Genomic DNA, 20,413 nt, shown 5'->3' on the forward strand with positions numbered 1-20,413 from the left:
ACATCTGATGCTACACAACACATTATGCCAGGTGATCAACTCAGTAGACACATGACTTCAGCAGCATACACTGCAGTGCATGGGATCATCTGGGACTGGCTCCTTCCACTGATGCGTACCTTATCTAATTCATGTTCCTTATCTTGGCGACTCTGATAGAGCCTAATAAACAAACTTTACTTTGTGTCAGGACCAGTTCAGAGCCCCTTGTTTCAAAACTCTGCAATGGGCAAAACAGTTGAGACCTCTTGCAGCAAGGAAGAGAAATCCTTTCCTGGAAGGGGTAATAAACACACAGACACACACAAAGACACACGCACAGGTGTTTTGCAGCTTTCAGATGCAAGCTCGCTTTGTCCATTTATCAAAGCCAACATACAAGGTAAGGTATAATAGCTCAAGCAAAGCACTACTAACCACTAATCATATAGCTTCTAGTTCTTTGGAAGAACAGCCACCAAAACCAATGTCTACGCGCAAAATACTGTGTGAATACATCCTATTGTTCTCAACCCTTTTAGATTATCTGCAAGAAAGGCATCTATGTAGTGGGAGTTCACTGTGGAAGAGAAAGTACACTGGAAAAGGAACCGTCTAGTAGATCACAGTAACAGACTATCCTATGTTCTTCAGGAAGGATCAAAACTTAAGCCATGCTGCAGAACCTTACACTGCAAGTGGATAGATTCCAGAAACTTCCCCCAAACTATTATGATGCAAAACACTACACTCCTGTGGAAACAATACGCCTAAAGGGCATAAAAACATAGTTTGAACCAATCAGCTCACAACAAGCCCTCTGGCTCTGTAAAGAAGCAGATAGACTGGGATTTGAGTCAGCTCCTCTGTTTCTGCTGATCCTCCCACTGTTCCGCTATGGAAAGTCTCTCAACAGTGCCCTCAAAGAATTCCATATGACAGGGAACAAGCAAGCTCCAGGTATTCTACCATAGTAGAGCTAGGCTTTTTGACAACCAGTTTGCATGGCTGAAAGCAAAAATGAACTCAGTCTGGGAGGTCTGTATAACAATGTCTCTACATCAGCAATATACAAGCAGTATTTCTCCAAAGCATTCCAATATTACAGGATGGATAGTAAAAAAAACAGATGTGACTGTGGCCACTTCTGGAAAACACAAGTGTGAACAAACAGCTATTTTTAAATTATCAAGTTCCATTCCAGCCTAAGCTGTTACAGAATGTGTGTCAATCTTTGTCCTTTTTTGATCTCTTCCCTCACTCAGCTTATGCTTGTGTACTGAAGAAGTCTGAGCACATGATTACCCCATCCAGGCAACATGCCTTTGAAATGGCTTTTTAATTTAGACTCTCCACTCCCTGACAGACTGACTTTTGCAGTATGTCTGTATTTGCTGTCTAGACACTTGCATATGCTAACCTCTAATTTAGCTCTCCTTTACTGACCCATGAGTTTTCATTCCCTTCTGTGGGTCTTCTGGCTAAACTGGAAATGCAGCACATTCATTCTGCCCCGTACCTCCCTGGTGTAACTGCATTCATACAAATCTGACCACTGAAATAAACATACGTTCCTCACTTACAACAACAAATCCTTACACTGAAAACGTTTTGTTGCACTCTCCTAATCCTGTTCCCTTCTTTGCTGACTCCAAACTCAAAGAGCAGAGCAGTCCTTTCCTGGAAGAATCATAGAAACACAGGGTTGGAAAGGACCTACAAGATCATCTAGTCCAACCGTCCTCCTATCACCAATACTACTCACTAAGCTACTAAATTGTATCCCTCCGCACCTCATCCAGATGCTTCTTGAACACTGCGAGGGACAGTGACTCCACCACCTCCCTGGGCAGGCCAATCTGCACAGACAGGGACCTAAGCTGAATTTTTTATGCAGAATCTAATCACTGTGTACCCAGTTACATAGGCAGAACATGATGAAAACGTCTGATTGAAATATAGAAGGGAGAGCAAAATACAGATACATCCTAAGAATAGCCAAATGCTGGCTCAAATCCAAGGTCCATCTAAGACAACATTGCTTCTAGCTTAGGGAAAAAAGAAAACAACAGATGATTAGGGCAGTGGGCTATGCCCTCTCCCAACAGTCTGACACAATGCACTTCCTCTACAGCCTTAATGGATTTTTCTTTCATCAGTCTATCTGCATGTATTTTTTTTTCAACTCATGGTAACACTTCGGGCATCTGCAGCATTCACATTTAATGAAGGTACACAGATGAGAGCTCACAAAAGCCATGCCGTACTTCCACTTTAAATAGTACGTTTGCACAACAAACCACTTCCATGTGCCTGAAGCATAAAAGATTTCCTATCTGTGTCATTTTCTACAGATGACTTAAGAGGCAATTTAGCTTTATCCAATTGCTTTAAAGTCTTGTATAAGGTGAATTCATATAAAGCCTGAATAATGGGCCCTGTATAAGACAGAATTTGAGCATCAGATGTGCACAGTAGCATACTGTTGCCATTGTAATCCAAGAGTCTGCACTGCTTATCTATGGTTACACGTTAATGAAACTCATTGTCTCTGCCTCTTCCTCACACACCCAAGTCTTTCTCTACCCCAAAGTATGTGCCACAGTACACCGCATAACATCCCCCTGTACAGTAAGAAGAGGTATAAAGTTTATCTGCTTGTAATATGGGCAAGATAATTTATTTACTCACGTGCCAGCACGACTTTACAACTGCTGCGTGATAGCCTCTGATTCGCTAACAATTCAGTGAGATTATAAGCAGTTCTGATGCAACCTGTATGTGTTGATTTCCTCCAGATTAACAGATGCTCCAGTTGATTTCTGTCACTTCAAGTTGATAGGTTGAAAACTTAAGTAACTAAGTTCTGCTGTTCTCTTTATTTTGCTTACATTGTCATAATGCATGCATCACTATAGTAAGAGTACCACACAGACTCCTTAACCTCACAATTCATACGTAGACACAGTCAGACCACCACAAAGCAGAAGAGAAGATAAGGACCTGAATAAAACATATGAAATTAAACTATGTAGTGATCACACTGTTTCATTTCTGCTGGGCATATCTTTATTCTGCTTGAGGTAAAGACCGTGATTTTTAGGGAAGAGATGAGGAATGAGATAACTCATTCATTTTGGAAGTCAGTATCCAAGCGAAGGCTGATGTGTTGAACCTTAAACTATCATATAATGATAAAATTCATAACTTTCCGTGATGGAAAGGTTTATTCACAGACCACCTTCTGCATTGCTTTTTGCTAGGTTTTCTTTTCCCAACTGACTCCTTACTAAAGGGGCTGATAAATCCTACATTTGAAATAACTAAAGTGATAGATTGTCTCAACTCTGCAGAAGCACCTCTGGACGTGCTATAGAATTGTATGTACACCACCCTCAGTCACATAACCAGTCACACAAAAACTGGCACCACAGCATCCAACTTACACTTTATTTACCTCTCTTTATAAAGGTTTTTCCTCTCTGATGACTGACCATAATTGCCTTTTCTAGTCATTTACAAGAAAGGAAAGAAGAGCATCTAAGCTACTTACTGCCTTTCAGGTAAACAGACCGGAGGTACACTTACTAAAAATTAGAGGAAAAGGGAAAACCTTCCTGCTCCAGAGCAGCTTCCATGAATAAGCAGGATTAAGCTATAATACAGCAGCTACTGTAAAATGAAGTTATTGTTTACAGAAGTTGGCTTACCAAAAAATCACAACGATCTCCAGGATGACCATGTAAGAGCTAAATCTAACATTCTATAATAAATAGGTATGTTACTTCCCATGTTAGTCTTTCATTACGAAGTTTTACTTTCATCATTTTGTAGCTCCCCAAGGAGATTTTGCCTTTCACTGCTCCAATTGCTACTTATATTTTTGACATTCTCCTCTCAAAACAAACAAAAATAACAGCTGAGAATCATAAGTGTTAAAAGCAGGAAATATTAAGGGCATCAAATCAGTAAGAAGGTATACACTGCAAAGCAAGCCAGAAATAGGACAACTCTGATCAATGGATTTCCAGTATCACAGGGATTCTCTCTGCAGTATGGAGCCCACAATACTATTTTTCCACAAAATTCAGACATTTCATTTATTATCTGCAGACAAGTCTGTTATCCACCTCCAAAGCAAGGTACAATACAGACTTAGAATATCTTGTAATACTAAGCTGGTTAATATTAAACATCCAGAACGTCCAAGATTACTTAGGAATTAGACTTTAAGGCAATTACCAAACTGCATGGAGTAGTTTACACATGCCAACAGAACTGTGAGGTGTTTTAAGAGTCCTGAAATACCTCATATTGCAATGAAGGGACACAGACAAGAATGTAACTGTTGGTACATGATCTATTACAAGGAAAGGATATCAATGGTTAATGATGTTTTACTTCTTCAGTATGTTCCAACAGCGAGTAAAGCCATAAATAATTTTGTTAAACAATCAGAAATTAAAGGCAAAGGGATTTCAGTGAACAAAGACCATAGGCAGAGTCGCTTAACAGTAAGAAGAAAAAATTAAATACAAATCAATTACTTGCACCTGACTCAACTTCTAAATTATCCAAAAGAATAAAACCAGACTTGCTGATAGAAGCACAGGGGCTATAAGGTAGCATCATCTCCAGGGAAAGCCAGAATGCTCTATCCCTGAACCAGTTTCTCACGCACAAACAAGTTAAAAAGCCAAGCAGATATTATTGCTCAAATTCCAACAAAAGACTACTGCAACAGTTTGTCCTACTGAAGTCACTGCAATGTTCTGAAAGGCATTTTAAAAAAAGTTTGTCTCATATCCATTCACAGTAACATTTAGGATTATTTGTACCATCAGTGAGTATACATCAACATCTCAGAATTTAAAAAACAAAACAAAAACACTTTACTGCTCAACACAGCTATGCAAACAGGACAATTTAAATTCAAAATAACTCACACCGCATGCACAGTTCATCCACAGAAACATTTAAACAACTACAGTCTTGAAGTCCAGTGCAATAGAAATACAGTAGACCATTTGGAATAAGTCTTAGACCACATACAGTTCACTGTAAGGCATCACCACTAGTTGCCACTCTGTCTAAACATGGGACCAGGGCACAACATAGCGCAGTTTCACCCTAACACAGGGTGTTTTATTTCATCAAAACCAAAATCTCATTTGTCTGCTCTATTCTTTTCTTTGGATGGCTTCCACCCCCCTTTGTCTTTTGCTTTCTCTCATCTGCTTACACATCGAGCCAGCTTTAGAGGACCTCTTCGTTATTTCTCACATCTAAGGGAAAGAAAAAAAAAATCTCTCCAAGTTCATATCCTTTTGCACATCACCTTCATTGATACAACACGACAACAGTTCTTATAATACAAATGTAAAGTAGGATACCTTACTGTCCCTAAAAACAAAGGCAGATAAGGGATTTTCAACTGCAGGCATGCTCCACATAGTGCAAAAGTGAAAAGGAAAACCAAAACTCAGCTGTGAAATGAAATCTAGTATTTTTCCTTCTTGGTCATATGTATTCCAGTTCAAGGAGTATAGCGGATGCGTTTTCTTAAGCTATTGTTAGTAGTTCTCAGTGCTGGGAATTTTAGAGCCCATTGCTGACATTTCTTTCATCACTAAAGCAATGACTGCACCGTACAGCAAAACTGATTTTAAAACAATTACAATTAAAAAAAAATCTATATAGGTTTCCATCGTTTACACTGTAATATGCAGTATCGCCTACAAATGCTCACAAAAGGCTATATTTACAGAACACCTTCCACTAAGAATCTTACTGCTCTAGCCACTACAGTTTATCATCACAAATGCTAACTCTGGACACAAAATACACTGTCAAGTCTGTGGTAATTCACATATGATTACTCAAGATTCCTAATAAATCGTTGCACGTAAAAATGAATTCATCTCAGGACAAAGTCCTGGAAAGAGAATGTTCACAGCAGCAATTCCTATGAAAGTGAAAAGTTTTGTTCGTTTGTTTTTAAATTTGGTGATGACGAAGGTTAAGTCTTCCCTGTGACCGCAAAGTACTTGAACGTCAAATGAGTCCAGGGGAGAACTAGTTACTCCTCAAACAAAGGCACTGTTACCGCACAGAAAGCTTAACACACTACCAGCGGGGAGAGGAGCACAGACGCGAAAGCCGTAACGTTTCTCACCAGCGGACACGGACGGATAACGCAGGACCTCAGCGTCAGCCCAGCATCTCCCAGTTTCGGCAGCTCATTTCGGGTCGGGAGGAGGGGAGCGAGCACCCGCTGGCGGCAGACGACACGGCGGGCGCCTCTCCCGGGCCCGGCGCTGAAACCGAAGGAATCGGCGTTACCCAGCCCGCCCCCCGCCCGGGCAGGGCGGCGAGGCCCGGGGCTTGCCGGTGTCTCGCCGCAGGCGGGGAGAGCCTCACGCAGGCTCGCGTGTGGCGGCCGAGCGACTTCACTGGCAGTCAGGGACAGGACCTGAGCAGACCGAGGACAGGGGGAGCAGACAGAGCAGCCGCCCGCCCCGCGGGACCGGCGGCTCCGGGGAAGGACACGAGCACGGGGGAGGGGGGCGCTGGTTACCCGCGGGGATTACTTCGTCTGCAAGGGAAAGCTGCGCGGATCGCCGGGGACGGACACAGGCGGGCTCTGGCGAAGCGAGCGTTCGCGTGCCCGACGAAGCCGCAGCGACCCCGCTGCCCCGGAGAGCGGGCTGCGCGCAGGGGCTGTCGGTCAGCGCCGCTTCCCGGCCCCGCCGGAAGGGGCGCCGCCACCTCCCGGAGCCGCCCGCTGCTCCCGGCGGCCGGAGCCGAGCAACGGCGCCCGCAGCGGCACCGGGCGCGAACCCCGCGTTGCCGCCGCCCACGAGGCGCCGCCAGCGCCGGCTCTCGCCGCTCCTCCCTCCGGCCTTCGTCGGCCGCTGCCGGCGGAAGCTCCCGTCCGGCCTCGCGCCCTGCTCGCCTCCGCCCAGCGAAGGCGGCTTCCGCTCAGCGCGGGGGTGGCCCGCCCGCAGGCCTGGGCGGCGGGGGGCACCTCGGCGACGGAGGCGGCGAAGTATCGGCGGCGCTGCCTGGAGGCGGCCCAGGGCCGGGGTCCCGCCAGCCGCACTCAGCAGCACCGGCCTGCCCGGAAGCTGCTGGGGCGTCCCCCCCTCCCCTCTAAGGCCCTGGCGCGGCCGTCGCCCCTTTAAGGCTCGCAGCAGGCGGAGGGGGCGGGGCGAGGGCGGGGCTCCCCGGCGGCCCCGCCTCCCGCTATAAGAGCGATTGTCTGCGCGCACCGCGGCAGTGATCGGGCGCTGCCGCGGCTCGGCGCATGCGTGTGGCGCTGCCGGCCGCGCGGGGACATGCGGAGCTGCGTGACGCTCTCGGGGTGAGTGCTCCCCCCGCGGGACCGCAGCCTCCCCCCGCCCCCCTCCGGCCGTCGCCGTGCCGGCGGGGCACCCCCGCGGCCAGCGCCGGCCAAGGCCGCTCCCGCCGCCGGGCACCTGAGCCGCCCCGCGGGGCTCGGCCGCGGCCCGGGACCGTTCCTTCGCTGCCGCGTCGGGCCCTGCCGGCGGGGAGAGGAGAGGGGGCCGGGACGGGCGGCCCCTGCGGGACGCCAGGGGCGGCTGGGCCGCGGCGTCGGAGCCGGCCGCGCCGCTGGCGCGGAGCCGCGGTCCCGGCGCGACACGGCCCACGCCATCGGGCGCGGAGCGAGGCGGCGGGCCGCGGGGCGCGCCGGGCGAGAGCGGCGGCGCTTCTCTGCCGCCCCCCTGGCAGAGGGGGCGCGCGGGGCAGCGCGGCCGTGCCGCCCTCCGGGGGCTCGGCGGGGAGGCGCCTTGGGCGCGATCCTCGCCCTGCTCCCCGCGGCGAGGAGCGCGCCTCCGCGGGGAACGGCGACGTTCACGCGGCTGAAGCGCTGCTGGGTGGGACTCGCGCGCGGAGCCGGCGGTGCCCGTACTGGCGTTCCTGGAAGTTAACGCGGCGTGCCGCGCGTTTTCGTCCTGAGCCGACACAGTATCGGTTTCCTCTCGTTCTTCTCTGCATCTTTCGAGCAAAAACAGAGGTCGCGTTGTGGGCTTAGGCTCAGTGCTTTGCACTCTTAATTTAGGATGGCTTAATTTAGGATAAACATTTCTTCATGATTTAGCACCCCAGTACATACTCATCCTTGATCTTCAAAAATAGCTGCTTTGTGGTGTTTAAATCTGGAGACATCACTGTACTCTTAAAGCATTTACAGTGTAGCTCTTAAGCATGTGTGCACTCCGTGAATGCGCACTGTAGTAGTTACACAGCGTGAGCAGTCTGTAGGGACTCTGACACTTCAGTGATCTTGTGCCACTAGTGAACTGACTAAGAACCATGTGCAGTATCGCTGAAGCAATAAGCTAAATCTTGTTATGATCGATCTAAGGGTAACAATACTTAATTATGTATTGATAAACTGCATGGTAAAGGCTCTGGTGACAAGGTGCATTTGGTCAGTTTGTGGATTCTTGAATCTTTGTCACACAGGATTGCCAGGTGAACGATGTATCTGCATCACAAATGCATTTGAAATTTTTACTGCTTGTCAATGAAGTTGATGCAGAGGAAACAAAACTGCTCTATTCACCCGTGTTACTTTATGCTTAGACTTAGTTTTATTTCCTTACCAATTTTCCTATATGGGACATTTTATTTATTTATTAAATAAAAGCCAATTTTTTGAGGGGGCTTCTTGGTAAAGGCCTTTGTCATCCTCTGCAATATAGGAATTATTTCAGAGGAGAACAGTTCCACTTCTCTGTAATGAAAAACAGAATTAAAACTTATCACAGCGAGTCTAATGCAATGGTTACGACTGAGTCAGCTAAAAAGGAATTTTTATTTCCTGAATGTAAGCTGGCTATATTCACATTAAAATTTTCAAGAGGATGAAGTACCATGCCTTAAACATGCATCTGAAATTTGACAAGCAGAGGCAAGGCAATTGCCTTACTATTTAATTATTAGTTTTCTGCTAGCAATTTACAGGTTCCTCCCAGTTGCTGTGTAGGACCATGAAATGGTAGCCCAGATTTTAAATAAACTTAACTCCTCGATGAAGTGCAGTTCTTGAAGTATATTCCAAAATAGATGACTGTTACGATCTCAATACGTGGTCTGTGCAATTGATCTGTCTCTAAATTTATGCCCATCATCTTCTGGATTATAGCCATAGAATTTATTGTATTTGCAACCTCATATGATTTGAGCAGCACTTTTATCTGTCTGCACTAGGTGGTCATGTTAAACACTCTACAGCAGAATTGTCCATTTGTGGTTGAGAGAATGTATAGTAAAAACTCTCAAAGTTACAAATATGCCTCATTTGTATAATAACCCTAAAGGATAAAGTTCCTCTGATGGAACATCTTCGGGGGCCTATATTTATTTTTATTATTTCTGGGACACAGTTTACTTTGTGAAATTGCACAGCGGAGCTTAGATGCCTAGTAAATAAGATCAAGGCATTAAATGAATAGATTTAAAACAACCTTCTTGTAAGATCGTTCTTGCTAGTTGTCAGTCACTGAGCATTTATCTGGTTTCAAAGACAAAAGTACTTAAGGGTTGATATGACCACTAGAGAACAAAGGGTTTATTGTTGTGGGGGTTCTTTGTTTGTTTGGGGGGGGGGGGGGGGGTTGTGTTTTGTTGTTTTGTTAGTTTTGGGTTTTGGTGGTGGTGGTGACTTCCACCCTCCCCTCTCCCTTTGTTTTGTTTGTTTGTTTTTACGTATATGGAACTCCAGAAAGTATAGTAAGGTAATTCAGGCTTTTAAATGTCCAGTTGGAAGTCTGAAATACTTAAATATAAAAAGGGGACTCTATTTCAGATACTTATGTTAAACAGAAAGTCAAAGGAAAAAAAAAAAGGAAATTACATCACATTGTCAAATAAGGAACAGCTAGCTAGAGTGGATGACTTGCAGTGCAAAAATGTGCCCCTCCTCCTGTGAATTGCTTCTGAGATTTGTTAAAGATATGTGAACAAGGTGAACAAAAATAGGTTGTAGATTTAAGGTAGCTATATTTTTTTCCCCTCCCAAAAGTGGTAAGTAGGTCTTTTCCCCACCCTTCCTTTCCCGTGTCTTAATAAGCTGCTTGTTAGGATTGTTGCCTTCATAAAATTTGTCCAAAATTTGTACAGGTATTCAGAAATGCTTCATAGCAAATTGCATCCATATCCATTAAGTGAAACATTCTGGGACTTGTTCAGTCTATTGTGCAAACCAGAATTTGGTTTATTATGAAACTGGCTTGCCTCAAATACTTGGTAGTGTTGGAGCATTGAGCAGGAAACGGTAACAAAAGTCTGTGATCAGCCATAGGTCATGAACAAAGATATATGCAATTGCTTCTTAGTATCTAAACAGAGGAATACTTGTGGTATAGCAACAGTAATTAGTGAAACAAATCAGTATGAAAATCGTATTGAGGATGCTTTATGTAACTCAGTTTCAGCATTTCTTCTCAAGATTTTCCTGATATATTCACATATCCATTCCTCACTGTATAAATACCCTACTGTTAACAGGTACATTTGACAATTTTCAGTTTAAATGTATCCTTTAGGATAATTAATATTGGTTAATGTGAGCACCCATGAATGATTAAAAATTCTCCCCTTTGCCTTACAGTGGATAGTGTTGTATTTCCTAATGTACTCTCAAACCTTTGAGTTGCCCTGGCTTGTATCAACACTGTAGTGATTACTAGCTATAATTGTATTTTGAACTAACCAAGTTTCTTTTGAATAACACAAACTATAACACCTTCAGAAGCACTCAAAGTGCTCAATCAGTGCACTCAAAGCACTCGATCTCTCTCTGAGTGTCATAATCTGTGCATAACTAGGCCAGACAAGCAGAGTAACTGGAAACCCATTTTGAGGAACATAAATTGTGCAAATGAGTAGCAAACAAGCGTGAGAGATACAGAATGCTTCATTATTGCTTAGTGTCCATTTTCTTTTGCAAATTTAGGTTGATTTTATTTATGGTAAATTTAGAGCCTTAAATCTTTAAGGAGGCAGTATTGGACCAACAGTTACAAGTTACAGTGGAAACTGTTGGTGTTTATATTTTCTTGACTGACTTGTGTATTTTTTTTAAAACCAATTGCTAGAAATTATGTACTGCTCAGCTTTAGAAAGAAGACTGCATATAAAATGTCGAGATTGCACTTCTCAATTCAATAACCTTATGGGTCCCTCTTAAGGTACTGTTTGTTTAAACAAGCTTGTTTGTTTAAACACATGCTTTACAATGTAAGCACCAACTCTCCAGACTCTGGACTGAAAAAGTATAAGAAGGTGATTTAGTGAAGGAGCACATACATACCTTAACTTTTGAAGCATGGAGGACCATTTCTTAACTCAGTCCATTCAGAGCTCCTCATTGAAACGTGACAAGTCACCTGTGAGTTCAGAAAGAGGTTATTGGTAGAAGCTGGCAAGTTTTATGGCTGCAAAACGTATTTGTGTTTTATTTTTAAAAATAGTCAATTGAAATAAGTGAAAATTACTTTCTACTAGAGTATGTAAATATTTAAGTCCATTTCAGAAGTGCTTAGCGTGCCAGAGGGATTTCAGAGAAGCAATTGTGCAACTATCAGTCTTGAGAGCTGAGATTTAGACAGCATTTAGAAAGCTGACACAGTAATTACTAGCAGTAGTTTTGGCGTGGGATCTGATGGAGGTTGGGCCTCTTAACAAGCCCTGCAAGGGTTGTATGTTATCATAGCAAGTGCATTACATGCGCGCTCAAACAATAGCAATGCCACCCCCCTTCCTGTCTCAATTTTTTTGTATCATAATCAATGTCTCTCTCATGGTCTTGTCAGATATTGCATGCTCACTGAGGTGGAGTACTGTCATTTGCTGACTAATCAGTGTTCTGTACTAGTGATTTAAACTTGTAACTTACATCTGACTTAAAAAAAAAAAATTAGAGGTGCAAACTCCTTCATAGACATTATTCTGAAGTTCACTAATTCACTCTCCTATGTTTAATTTGCAGATTCATTACTAATAGTCCAGAATCTGTGAGGCATGAAAAAATCATTACTCAGTATAGCGTAAGCTGATATCATAGGTGTCTTATTTGTAAATTGTGTTATGAAGATATAAATTAGATATTAATTAGAAATGGTGCTATATTTGTACTGTGCTTCTTAAGAAATCCATTAGATCAAAAACACTTCAGTCTTCTCTTCCACCATAGAAATCGGTTCTGTTTGCACTTACAGAACTAGAAGGAAGATACTGCTGTTAGAGAACTATTGGAGATTTTCTGAACTCATTTGCTAATCATAACTATGTCATTACTTCCTGGGACTGCATGTTTATATTTAATTTTACTGTGAAAATCTGCAGCTCACATTACTGAAAAGAGTCCAACTGGACTGTGTAGTGCAAAAATTAACTGGCTTAAGCTAGCTTTTAAGGAGATTATCTGCAAAGGAAAAACATACTCTTCACTAAAATCAGAAGGGCAGAAGTAGATGTGACCAAGACTCTAACACTGTAGTCCAAACACTGGTTGCTGGGCCCTTGTTCACTTCCAGTAAAGCCAATAGCCTCCTGTCTAGAATTCTTGTTAAGTTGCTGGTTGGAATATTCTGGTATCAGCTAGTAAATAAAAAGCACTTCTGTTGACACAAGTGTTGCCACTGACAGTCATGATTAAGAAAACATTTGGAAAAGGCTGACAGAGTTCTTTGTCAACCAATTATTTATAAAAGGCAAGTGTTGGTGTTAGATTGCAAATTAATCCTGGGACACCTGATTTACAGTCCTGCTTAGAAATTTTCCCATCCCTCATATTACACATAGGTATAATGGATCTTCTTAAAGGAAAAACAAGATGACTTGTCTGCATAAAAGAATTAACCTATTTTTGAACAGATTTATCATAAGCTATTACCTATTTCTGTACCCTGTTTTCTTGTGGTACCATACCGTGAGGGGGTTTTCTTGATACACTTAGTCCACCTATGTAGCTGGCTCTCAACTGTTGGTTGAGACTTTTCTTGAGGTGGATTTTTTTCTTCAGGGAAAAAAAAAAAGTATTTTAATAAACCGGTCATATTCTTGAGAAAGGTGCAAATTAAACCTCTTTTTTTTTTTCCCCCAGCCATAACACCATAGTGTATCTGCTGAATATAGGATAGTTGCGTAGATGAAGAGCAGACCCAAAGAACATCCTTGCTTAGACCAGGACTAACCTTCTCCTGCTTTCAGAATTGTTGACTAGTTTTATACTGTTTCTTTTCCTGAAACAATACATTCTCAATTTCCTACACAAAATCCTGTGAGTCAACTTGTTCCTTAGACTATGATTTCTTACTGAATTTAAGGCAATTTCCAATATACTTTTTTTCCTATTGTAAACAGGCCAGACAATGCATTGTTCACACATTCGAAGTAAATCTGAACACAGCAGGACGGTTTAAATGGAGGTTATTTCAAGTCACTAGATTTCTGACTTGTTTGAAATAAGTAGCTAGAAGACTCAAGCATATTTTAAAGTATCTTGATGCTTAAAATTGTTTACAATAGTGACTGCTCTATATAAAAAGTTCTGGAATTCTGACCAAAATAGTAATTCTGTTTATTGGAGCTGTTATTTGAGAAAAGTCCATTTGTTACTCCACTTAAGGTAGCACTTAAAAACATGTTAGGCTATTATGTGTTGGCTACAATGGAATCCATGAACTCATCAGCAAAAAGACATAACTATAGGTATATGTCTACTAGAAAGTTAAATTGCTCTGGTAAGCTAAATTTGTTCGAGTATCTGGCAGTTTATATATATGAACTGAAGTTGTTGATGCACAGTTCTGATATATCAGTAGCTTTACTTGAACATTTGTCTTGTCTCTATACAGTTTAATTCCATGTAAGAGAACTTATCTTTTGTTCTTCAGTTTTACAGTCAGAAACAAAGTAAGAAATTTTGTAAAGTTTTCTTTCTGGCATGTATGGGGACAGAAAAACTGTTACAGAGCTATTTAAATCTTTGAGGTTTTGAAATTTCAGATTGGAGGTCAACTCATGTTTGCATTTCTGATAATTTGTCTTTTTTTTCAGGGAATGCAAATTGCAGCAAGTCTGTCACCCGCTGAATTTCTAGGGTTGGGAGACTGATCACAGAGCAGTACACAATGTCAGCTGCGGGAGTTGCTGCTCAGGAGATGAGAGTCCCATTAAAAAATGGATTTCTTCATGCTAGTCAAGGTGTGGGGAGTCTGAAAACCTGCTGGGGTAGCCACAGTGGATTTGAGAAGTGAGTGTAAAATTTGATCTATAGCATTTCACATATATGAAAATAAGTATTGAGAATATTCTACCAGTACCAATCTGTGGCTTATTTACAGTGAAGGCTTCTTTTATTATTTTTTTAGTACTTTCTTTAATGTGGACCCTATAGCAGTGGCATATAACTTGAATCCATCAGCAGAGCAACATTTACCATCCATTGGTAAGTATAAAGACTAACATAAATCTTTAGGTTGTGTAATGGATGTGTCTTGGGGGGGGAAAAAATCTTCAAGTCTTCAGTAAGATAATAAGTGCTTTCTGATTTTGGATATAAGGCTGCCCTCTGGCGAGGGAATGCAGACATTTCAACAAAATACTACTTAAAAACAGTAAAAACATTTTAAATGATGTGAGGAAAAAAACCCACACACCACACTTTTCCTTGTATTTACAAGCCTCTGAGTTTCCATTATACTCCTGATTTGGTATGTCTGTTAGAATCTTCATAGCTACAGCTCTGTTCTATTGTTTATGCGTGAGGTCTCTTGAACTACCTCATTTAACTGGAGCACTAGCCTAAAACAATAAGGTAATCAGCTGCTGTCCTAATTAAGCACATAACTAAAAGAGACCTAAGGCTTGCTACTGGCATTATTAAGTAGGCACTACTTCTTGCATTACAGGAAATAGTTAAACATGCAGTGGGAAAGTCATGTGGTAAAGTATTACTTAGAAAAGTTTCTAAGACTTTCTCACCTTTTTAGGGCACTCTTCCAACCACGTTTCCACAAGCGACCACAGCTTTGCTGAAAGTTGTATACAGGTCCCATCTCAGAAATCTAGTCCAGCTCCTGTAAGTCCCAAAAATGAACAGCCAATTTCAAGATGTGAAGACTATCTTGCTCCTGGCTTTAGTAAACTGTCATTAGCTGTAGGCTATGTTTCTGAAGAAACACCTCCTCACATGCCAACAAAAAATGGGCCAATTCAGTTTCTGTGTGCATCTTCCAATGACCGTAGCTCCAGGCCACTACCCCCTCTGCCTATTTCGGAGGATCTTACTCCAGATGAGGTTGACAGAGAAGTGGAATTCCTGACTAGTTCAGATACTGACTTTTTGTTAGAAGATTATGAACTTCCTCCTTTTAAATCCAGTGCTCCGAGCCGGCGGAGCTTTAGGGGTTGTGGACAAATCAACTATGCATATTTTGATGCTCCAGCAGGACCAAAAACAGAAGATACCAACCCCACACAAAGCCTAAATGGATACACATCCAGTATTTATCCTCCCCCACAGCAGCTGCATCGACGTTTGCGAAGGTCTCATTCAGGCCCAGCTGGCTCTCTTAATAAACCAGTAGTGAGACTATCTGGATACTTAAACAGGTCTTCTCCAAACTCTGATGAAGATAAACCAGAGATTCCACCGAGGGTTCCCATACCTCCAAGGGCTCTCAAACCAGATTACAGAAGGTGGTCAGCAGAAGTTGCTTCTAGTGCATACAGTGATGAAGATAGGCCTCCCAAAGTGCCCCCTAGAGAACCTCTGTCACGGAGTAATTCCCGTACACCGAGTCCTAAAAGCCTGCCGTCATACCTCAATGGGGTTATGCCCCCCACCCAGAGTTTTGCACCTGATCCTAAATATGTCAGCACCAAAGCTCTGCAAAGACAACATAGCGAAGGATCTTCCAACAAGGTCCCTTGCATTCTTCCAATTATTGAAAATGGTAAGAAGGCCAGTTCAACACACTACTACCTGCTGCCTGAAAGGCCTCCATATCTGGACAAGTATGAGAAGTTCTTCAGAGAAGCAGAAGAAACTAGCTCTAACATGGAGATGCAGTCCTGGTCTGGTGACTGTGTAGCTACTTCATCCGCAACAAAACTGGACTCAAAACCTAGAGTGGACATAACTGGTCATCTCAAACGAAAACATCTGTCTTACGTGGTTTCTCCATAGTCCCTGGGAGCACAACACAGCTGAGCTGTTGAGGATGGAGCAACATTGTATCACGTTACAAAGTTCTTAAGGTTTTCAAATAATGAAGTAGTACAAGTTTATCCTCTGAGAACTAAATAGTGGATGGTAAAGTCCTCTTATACTGCATATCTCTGATACGTTTCTTAAGACTGTTTTTTGTCTTGGTATGTAGAGCTGAAAACTTACAAAGATTCCATAGAAACGTATGGAGAGACAGTAGTCACAGTTGGCCAGTTATATGCTACCCTAGATTAACGTATTTGGTAGTCACGTTATAAAAAAAAAAAATCTAGCTTTGCTTATGAGTTAGTTATAAAGCTGACAACAGAGCAAATAATGCAGTACATTTTTTGTATCAGGCATTTCCAAAACTTTTTTTTTTTAACCCAGTAACTGCTGAGAACAGATTCTATTCTCTTTCGCTATGATATGCCAACCTGCTAAGAAGGTAACTGCAAGATCAGTTATCCGCTTCAAGACTTGTTAAGAATAACTAAAATGTGTTTAGAATGATGAGTCCATTTTACAACCTAATTGGAAACTAATAGACTTTTACAGTGAAGCAGCTTGGAATTGAGTTAGGCTTTGCAGATTCTTTCAGTTGCTAGAGGCACTTGGCTCAATTTTGCAGGTTTTCCTAGGAGAGACATGGACCAGCTATTGCTAAGCCTCTGCTGCTGCTCTTTTCCTGCTTGATCCTAGAAAGATGTGAAAGTCATAAAAGTGACAGAGGATATGAGCAGCTATATGACTGCTAGTAGGTAGGCAGCAACAACTACATGCTCATCTAGAGTCTGAAATTCTGAGTATACGAAAAACAAACAACACAAGCTGGTCTTGTGTTCTGGTTTCTGTTCAGTATTTTAGGAGAGGAGGAGTGTGAGGGAAAAAAAAACACGATTCCATTTATGAACAGTGTCAGTCCTATCTCTGCTTCAGACACTGCTTCTTGCTGTTTAATTTTTCCTCATTCTGCCTCAGTGTTCCAGTAAAGTTAATTGAAGTGCCACATTTGTTAGCAGTTTCTCATGCTCATTTTGATTACATTTATCCTCTTACAGATAAGCACAAAAGAAAGGGTGCTCTTCAACAGAGGTACATGAAAATGAATATGTTCCTCCTAACAGAAATAAACAAGCTGTTTACAATTTAAACTGCTGAATGAGATGTTTGAGCTATTTTAAAGCTTACTTTTTGTTTTAGTACAGACTAAATGAAGGTGAAATACATGCTATAGAAATGCACTGATATTTCTGCATCATGTACAGTATTGAATAAAGAAGAATTCACTTTGTATTTTGAATATTGTCATGTCTTGAATTTAATAAAGTTATAATATACTTATTTATGATACATTTTGGTTTTTGCTTCATTGAATATTGTATGCAGTTATTCATTTGAGCTTTGCATTTACTGGGAAATTCAAAGAGGAAAATGTTAAATATGCAACAAATGTTGAACTCAGCTTGCGTTTAGGATTGACATGGAAGTGTTCAATAATTCATGTTGCACAAATTAATTTTAATTCCTCCTTACTAACTGACAGCTTGGTGCGTATAGTCTGCTGGCAATAAAACATCTTGTAAGATTAAGTTATATGGCCTATCAAGATTAATAGCCTTTGTTACTTGTGAAGTCACCCATACCATGTTAGGTACTGTCTTACAGAAAAGAGGACAGTAGTGTCCCTGACTTCAATTTTTCAACTGTTAAAAAAGGAACTAAATTGTGTGCTTGAGGGCGGAGTTACTAATTCTGAATATGAAAAAAAGCTCAAGTATAACATCATTTGTTTTCGTTTTGTTTTTCACGTTAAGCAAAAAAATTACTAATATTCATCACAAAATATATGTATTTAACTGTAGTACCTGAGCCATGGATAAGGTTGCTGAAAATATGAAGAGGCATCATAGTTTTTTGATCTCTTAGCTGTGTATGCAGGTAAATACTTGCCTTGATCTGGCAGTCTGGAATCATCACATTTTCTGTGAATGAGGTTATTTCAGAATAAAGCAGGTTATTACCATCCTTGGAATTACACTTGATGAAAAAGTGTCAGGTGTAGTTTTTCAGTAATGCCTAATTACTTTGTTTTTTTTTTTTTTTTTTTTTTTTTTTTTAGCTAAGCAGACTGTTACACTTAAAAGTGCTTAAAAACCTCCTGCTGTGCCATAACACTGGTAAGAACCCACACAAAGATTGGCCTCCACAACATAAACAAGTTATCTAATCTTATGCAAGGCTGCTGACAATAATATTAATTCTACAAAAAGCTCCGTTTCCCATCTGGATTTTTCTTAGGTGGAAAATGAAATTAATACTTGCAACCTTCCCCATAAGTCCGAGCAGTTTTAACCCTAATCCACAGTATAAGAAGGACATAAAACTAATAGGATGTGTCTAAAGGAGGGCTATGAAAATGTTGAAGGGTCTAGAGAGGAAGATGTACAAGGAGCTGCTGAGGTCACTTGGTCTGTTCAGCTTGGAGGAGACTGAGGGGAGGACTTGTGGTGGCCAACATCTTCCTCGCAAGGGGAGTGAAGGGGCAGGTGCTGATCTATCTCCTCTCTGGTGACAGCAACAGGATCCGAGTGAACAGCACGGAACTGGGGAGGTTCAGGTTGGATATTAGGAAAATGTTCTTCACTGAGAAGGCAGTCAGGCACTGAACAAGCTCCACAGGTAAGCAGTCAAGCAAGCCTGCTGGAGTTCAAGGAGCATTTGGACAACATTTCCAGCTTTTGTGTCTGGGTCCTACTCCACTGCTGGTACTTGGAACCCCCTTTTCTGCCTAGGTTCCTGTGCTTGCACTTACTGCGCTTTTTCTCCCTTAACTTGAGATTCTCAAAAGCCACAAGTCTCAGTTCAGCCCTTAATAACTTTTACTCTCAAGTTAGTAGCAAACCCACTCTTGCATGGGACAAAGCATCCCCATCCAGATAGCCCACAATAAATGTCTTCCTAGCTTTCAATTAGATTGTTTTGACTTGAGTGTCCAGGGAAGAGCCATGTTCCTCATGGGCTAAGTGCCTAGTGTACAGAGAAATTAAACCTTAACATCTTGACAGGGAGGCCAGCCCAGGCATTCTGTGCTACTGGATGTATAAAGCACTATTTGCATGAAGTAAAACTGTAAGTTTGAGCCATCCTATAACTCATTACACGTCACACTGACCTGCTATTGCTTAGTATTTGCACAATACAAGCCAAAGACTAACAGCTGAACATGTCTTCAGTTTAAAATGGTGCGTTTGTTACAATTTCCCCATCCCCCACTACTTATTTTCACTTCTGTTAGCTGTGATGGTTCGCTAGCCATTGGGCCAAAGCCTTTTCTGCTAATAAAGCAGCAAAGTATTTTTTACTTCCTCAGAGTAAGATCTACTTCTGAGCATGAGCTACTTTTGTATTAATAGCACTGACAAGCTTAAAAAACATTACAAAATCTGTGCATTTGATTGGTCTGACAGAACCTTTTCTGAAATTCCAATTAGTTTGAGACTTTTAACTTAACCTCCACTGCAGTTTTTCCTTCTAGGAAAAAACAAACAAAGCACTGTATGCTCCTTTCCTGCAAGTGTTCGTGTTGTCTACTCATTCCTGAATAGTTAAAAAAAAAAAATCTATATGAAAAAAGACGTGCAACTACGGAAAGGCAATGCTTCCCCCAGTTTCCTGATATGATAAGTGGGCTGAAAGTTAACTCCATCCTAGCCAGACCCAGTACACTTGGAAAACACCATTAACTGAATTTCTCCACTATGATAACTTGTTCTTAAACAGTTAACATCAGGGAACATCACACAACTTTAACGGGAAGTCATTTAAAAAACTTTTGATCATCAGTTTCTCTTGCGTCCTAAAAGACAAATCTAAACACAAATAAACCTGATTTAGGATCATACTGATAGAAAAATTCCATAATAGTTTAAAATTATTGATCATTGGCATTGCTATTGTTATTAGTTTTCCATTCATTCCTAAACTGCAATATGTACGGTTACTACTGTACAAATACCACAAAAAGAGCTGTCATTGAAATTGCATTTCCTTCTGCTCCAGCCTTTGTTTTGTTTTTAAAAGTCTGAATGATGTGGTAGGTTTGAAATGTTAAAGGAAAGTAACCTGACAGTCCAGGACAAAGTCGCCAATTTTGCAAGGGCAGTTAGTTATTACAGTAGGGAGTAG

At 41.8% G+C, this 20,413-nt stretch overlaps 2 protein-coding genes across 22 annotated transcripts in view; one reads left to right on the forward strand and one right to left on the reverse strand.

Moving 5' to 3' along the window:
- SLC45A1 (solute carrier family 45 member 1) overlaps nucleotides 1-6,295 on the reverse strand; it is a 71,034-nt gene extending 64,739 nt beyond the window's left edge. For 14 of the 20 annotated variants that reach the window (XM_083802725.1, XM_083802719.1, XM_083802714.1 and 11 more), the window contains exon 1: nucleotides 6,155-6,293. Coding sequence is in view for 1 of the 20 variants with exons in the window: in XM_083802724.1 (XP_083658850.1) it covers nucleotides 5,222-5,225 (4 nt within the window). In the remaining 19 variants the exon portion in view is untranslated. Of the gene's footprint in view, nucleotides 1-5,221; nucleotides 5,265-6,154 lie in introns of all 20 variants that reach the window. The other 6 variants (XM_083802717.1, XM_083802724.1, XM_083802739.1 and 3 more) reach the window with 3 other exon arrangements.
- A 910-nt stretch (nucleotides 6,296-7,205) lies between these two features.
- Nucleotides 7,206-17,578, forward strand: ERRFI1 (ERBB receptor feedback inhibitor 1). Of its 2 annotated transcripts, none has more exons than XM_083802751.1 (4): nucleotides 7,206-7,342; nucleotides 14,071-14,266; nucleotides 14,385-14,461; nucleotides 15,006-17,578. In XM_083802751.1, the coding sequence occupies exons 2-4, from the start codon at nucleotides 14,145-14,147 to the stop codon at nucleotides 16,202-16,204; spliced, it is 1,398 nt and encodes a 465-aa protein (XP_083658877.1). In that variant the 5' UTR covers nucleotides 7,206-7,342; nucleotides 14,071-14,144; the 3' UTR covers nucleotides 16,205-17,578. The 2 variants fall into 2 exon arrangements, with proteins under 2 accessions (XP_083658877.1, XP_083658878.1); XM_083802752.1 differs by lacking the exon at nucleotides 7,206-7,342 and adding an exon at nucleotides 13,043-13,291.
- The last annotated feature ends 2,835 nt before the right edge of the window (nucleotides 17,579-20,413 follow it).

Source organism: Anser anser (genome assembly GCF_964211835.1).
Source record: "Anser anser genome assembly, chromosome: 17".
Lineage (NCBI taxonomy): Eukaryota > Metazoa > Chordata > Aves > Anseriformes > Anatidae > Anser > Anser anser.

What these genes read in the sequence shown, in the direction of transcription:
- ERRFI1 (XM_083802751.1), top strand. Translation starts at nt 14,145, where the DNA reads ATGTCAGCTGCGGGAGTTGCTGCTCAGGAGATGAGAGTCCCATTAAAA. An exon ending in AGCCACAGTGGATTTGAGAA is followed by an intron (nt 14,267 to 14,384) that starts GTGAGTGTAAAA and finishes TTATTTTTTTAG; the next exon opens with TACTTTCTTTAATGTGGACC. An exon ending in GCAACATTTACCATCCATTG is followed by an intron (nt 14,462 to 15,005) that starts GTAAGTATAAAG and finishes TCACCTTTTTAG; the next exon opens with GGCACTCTTCCAACCACGTT.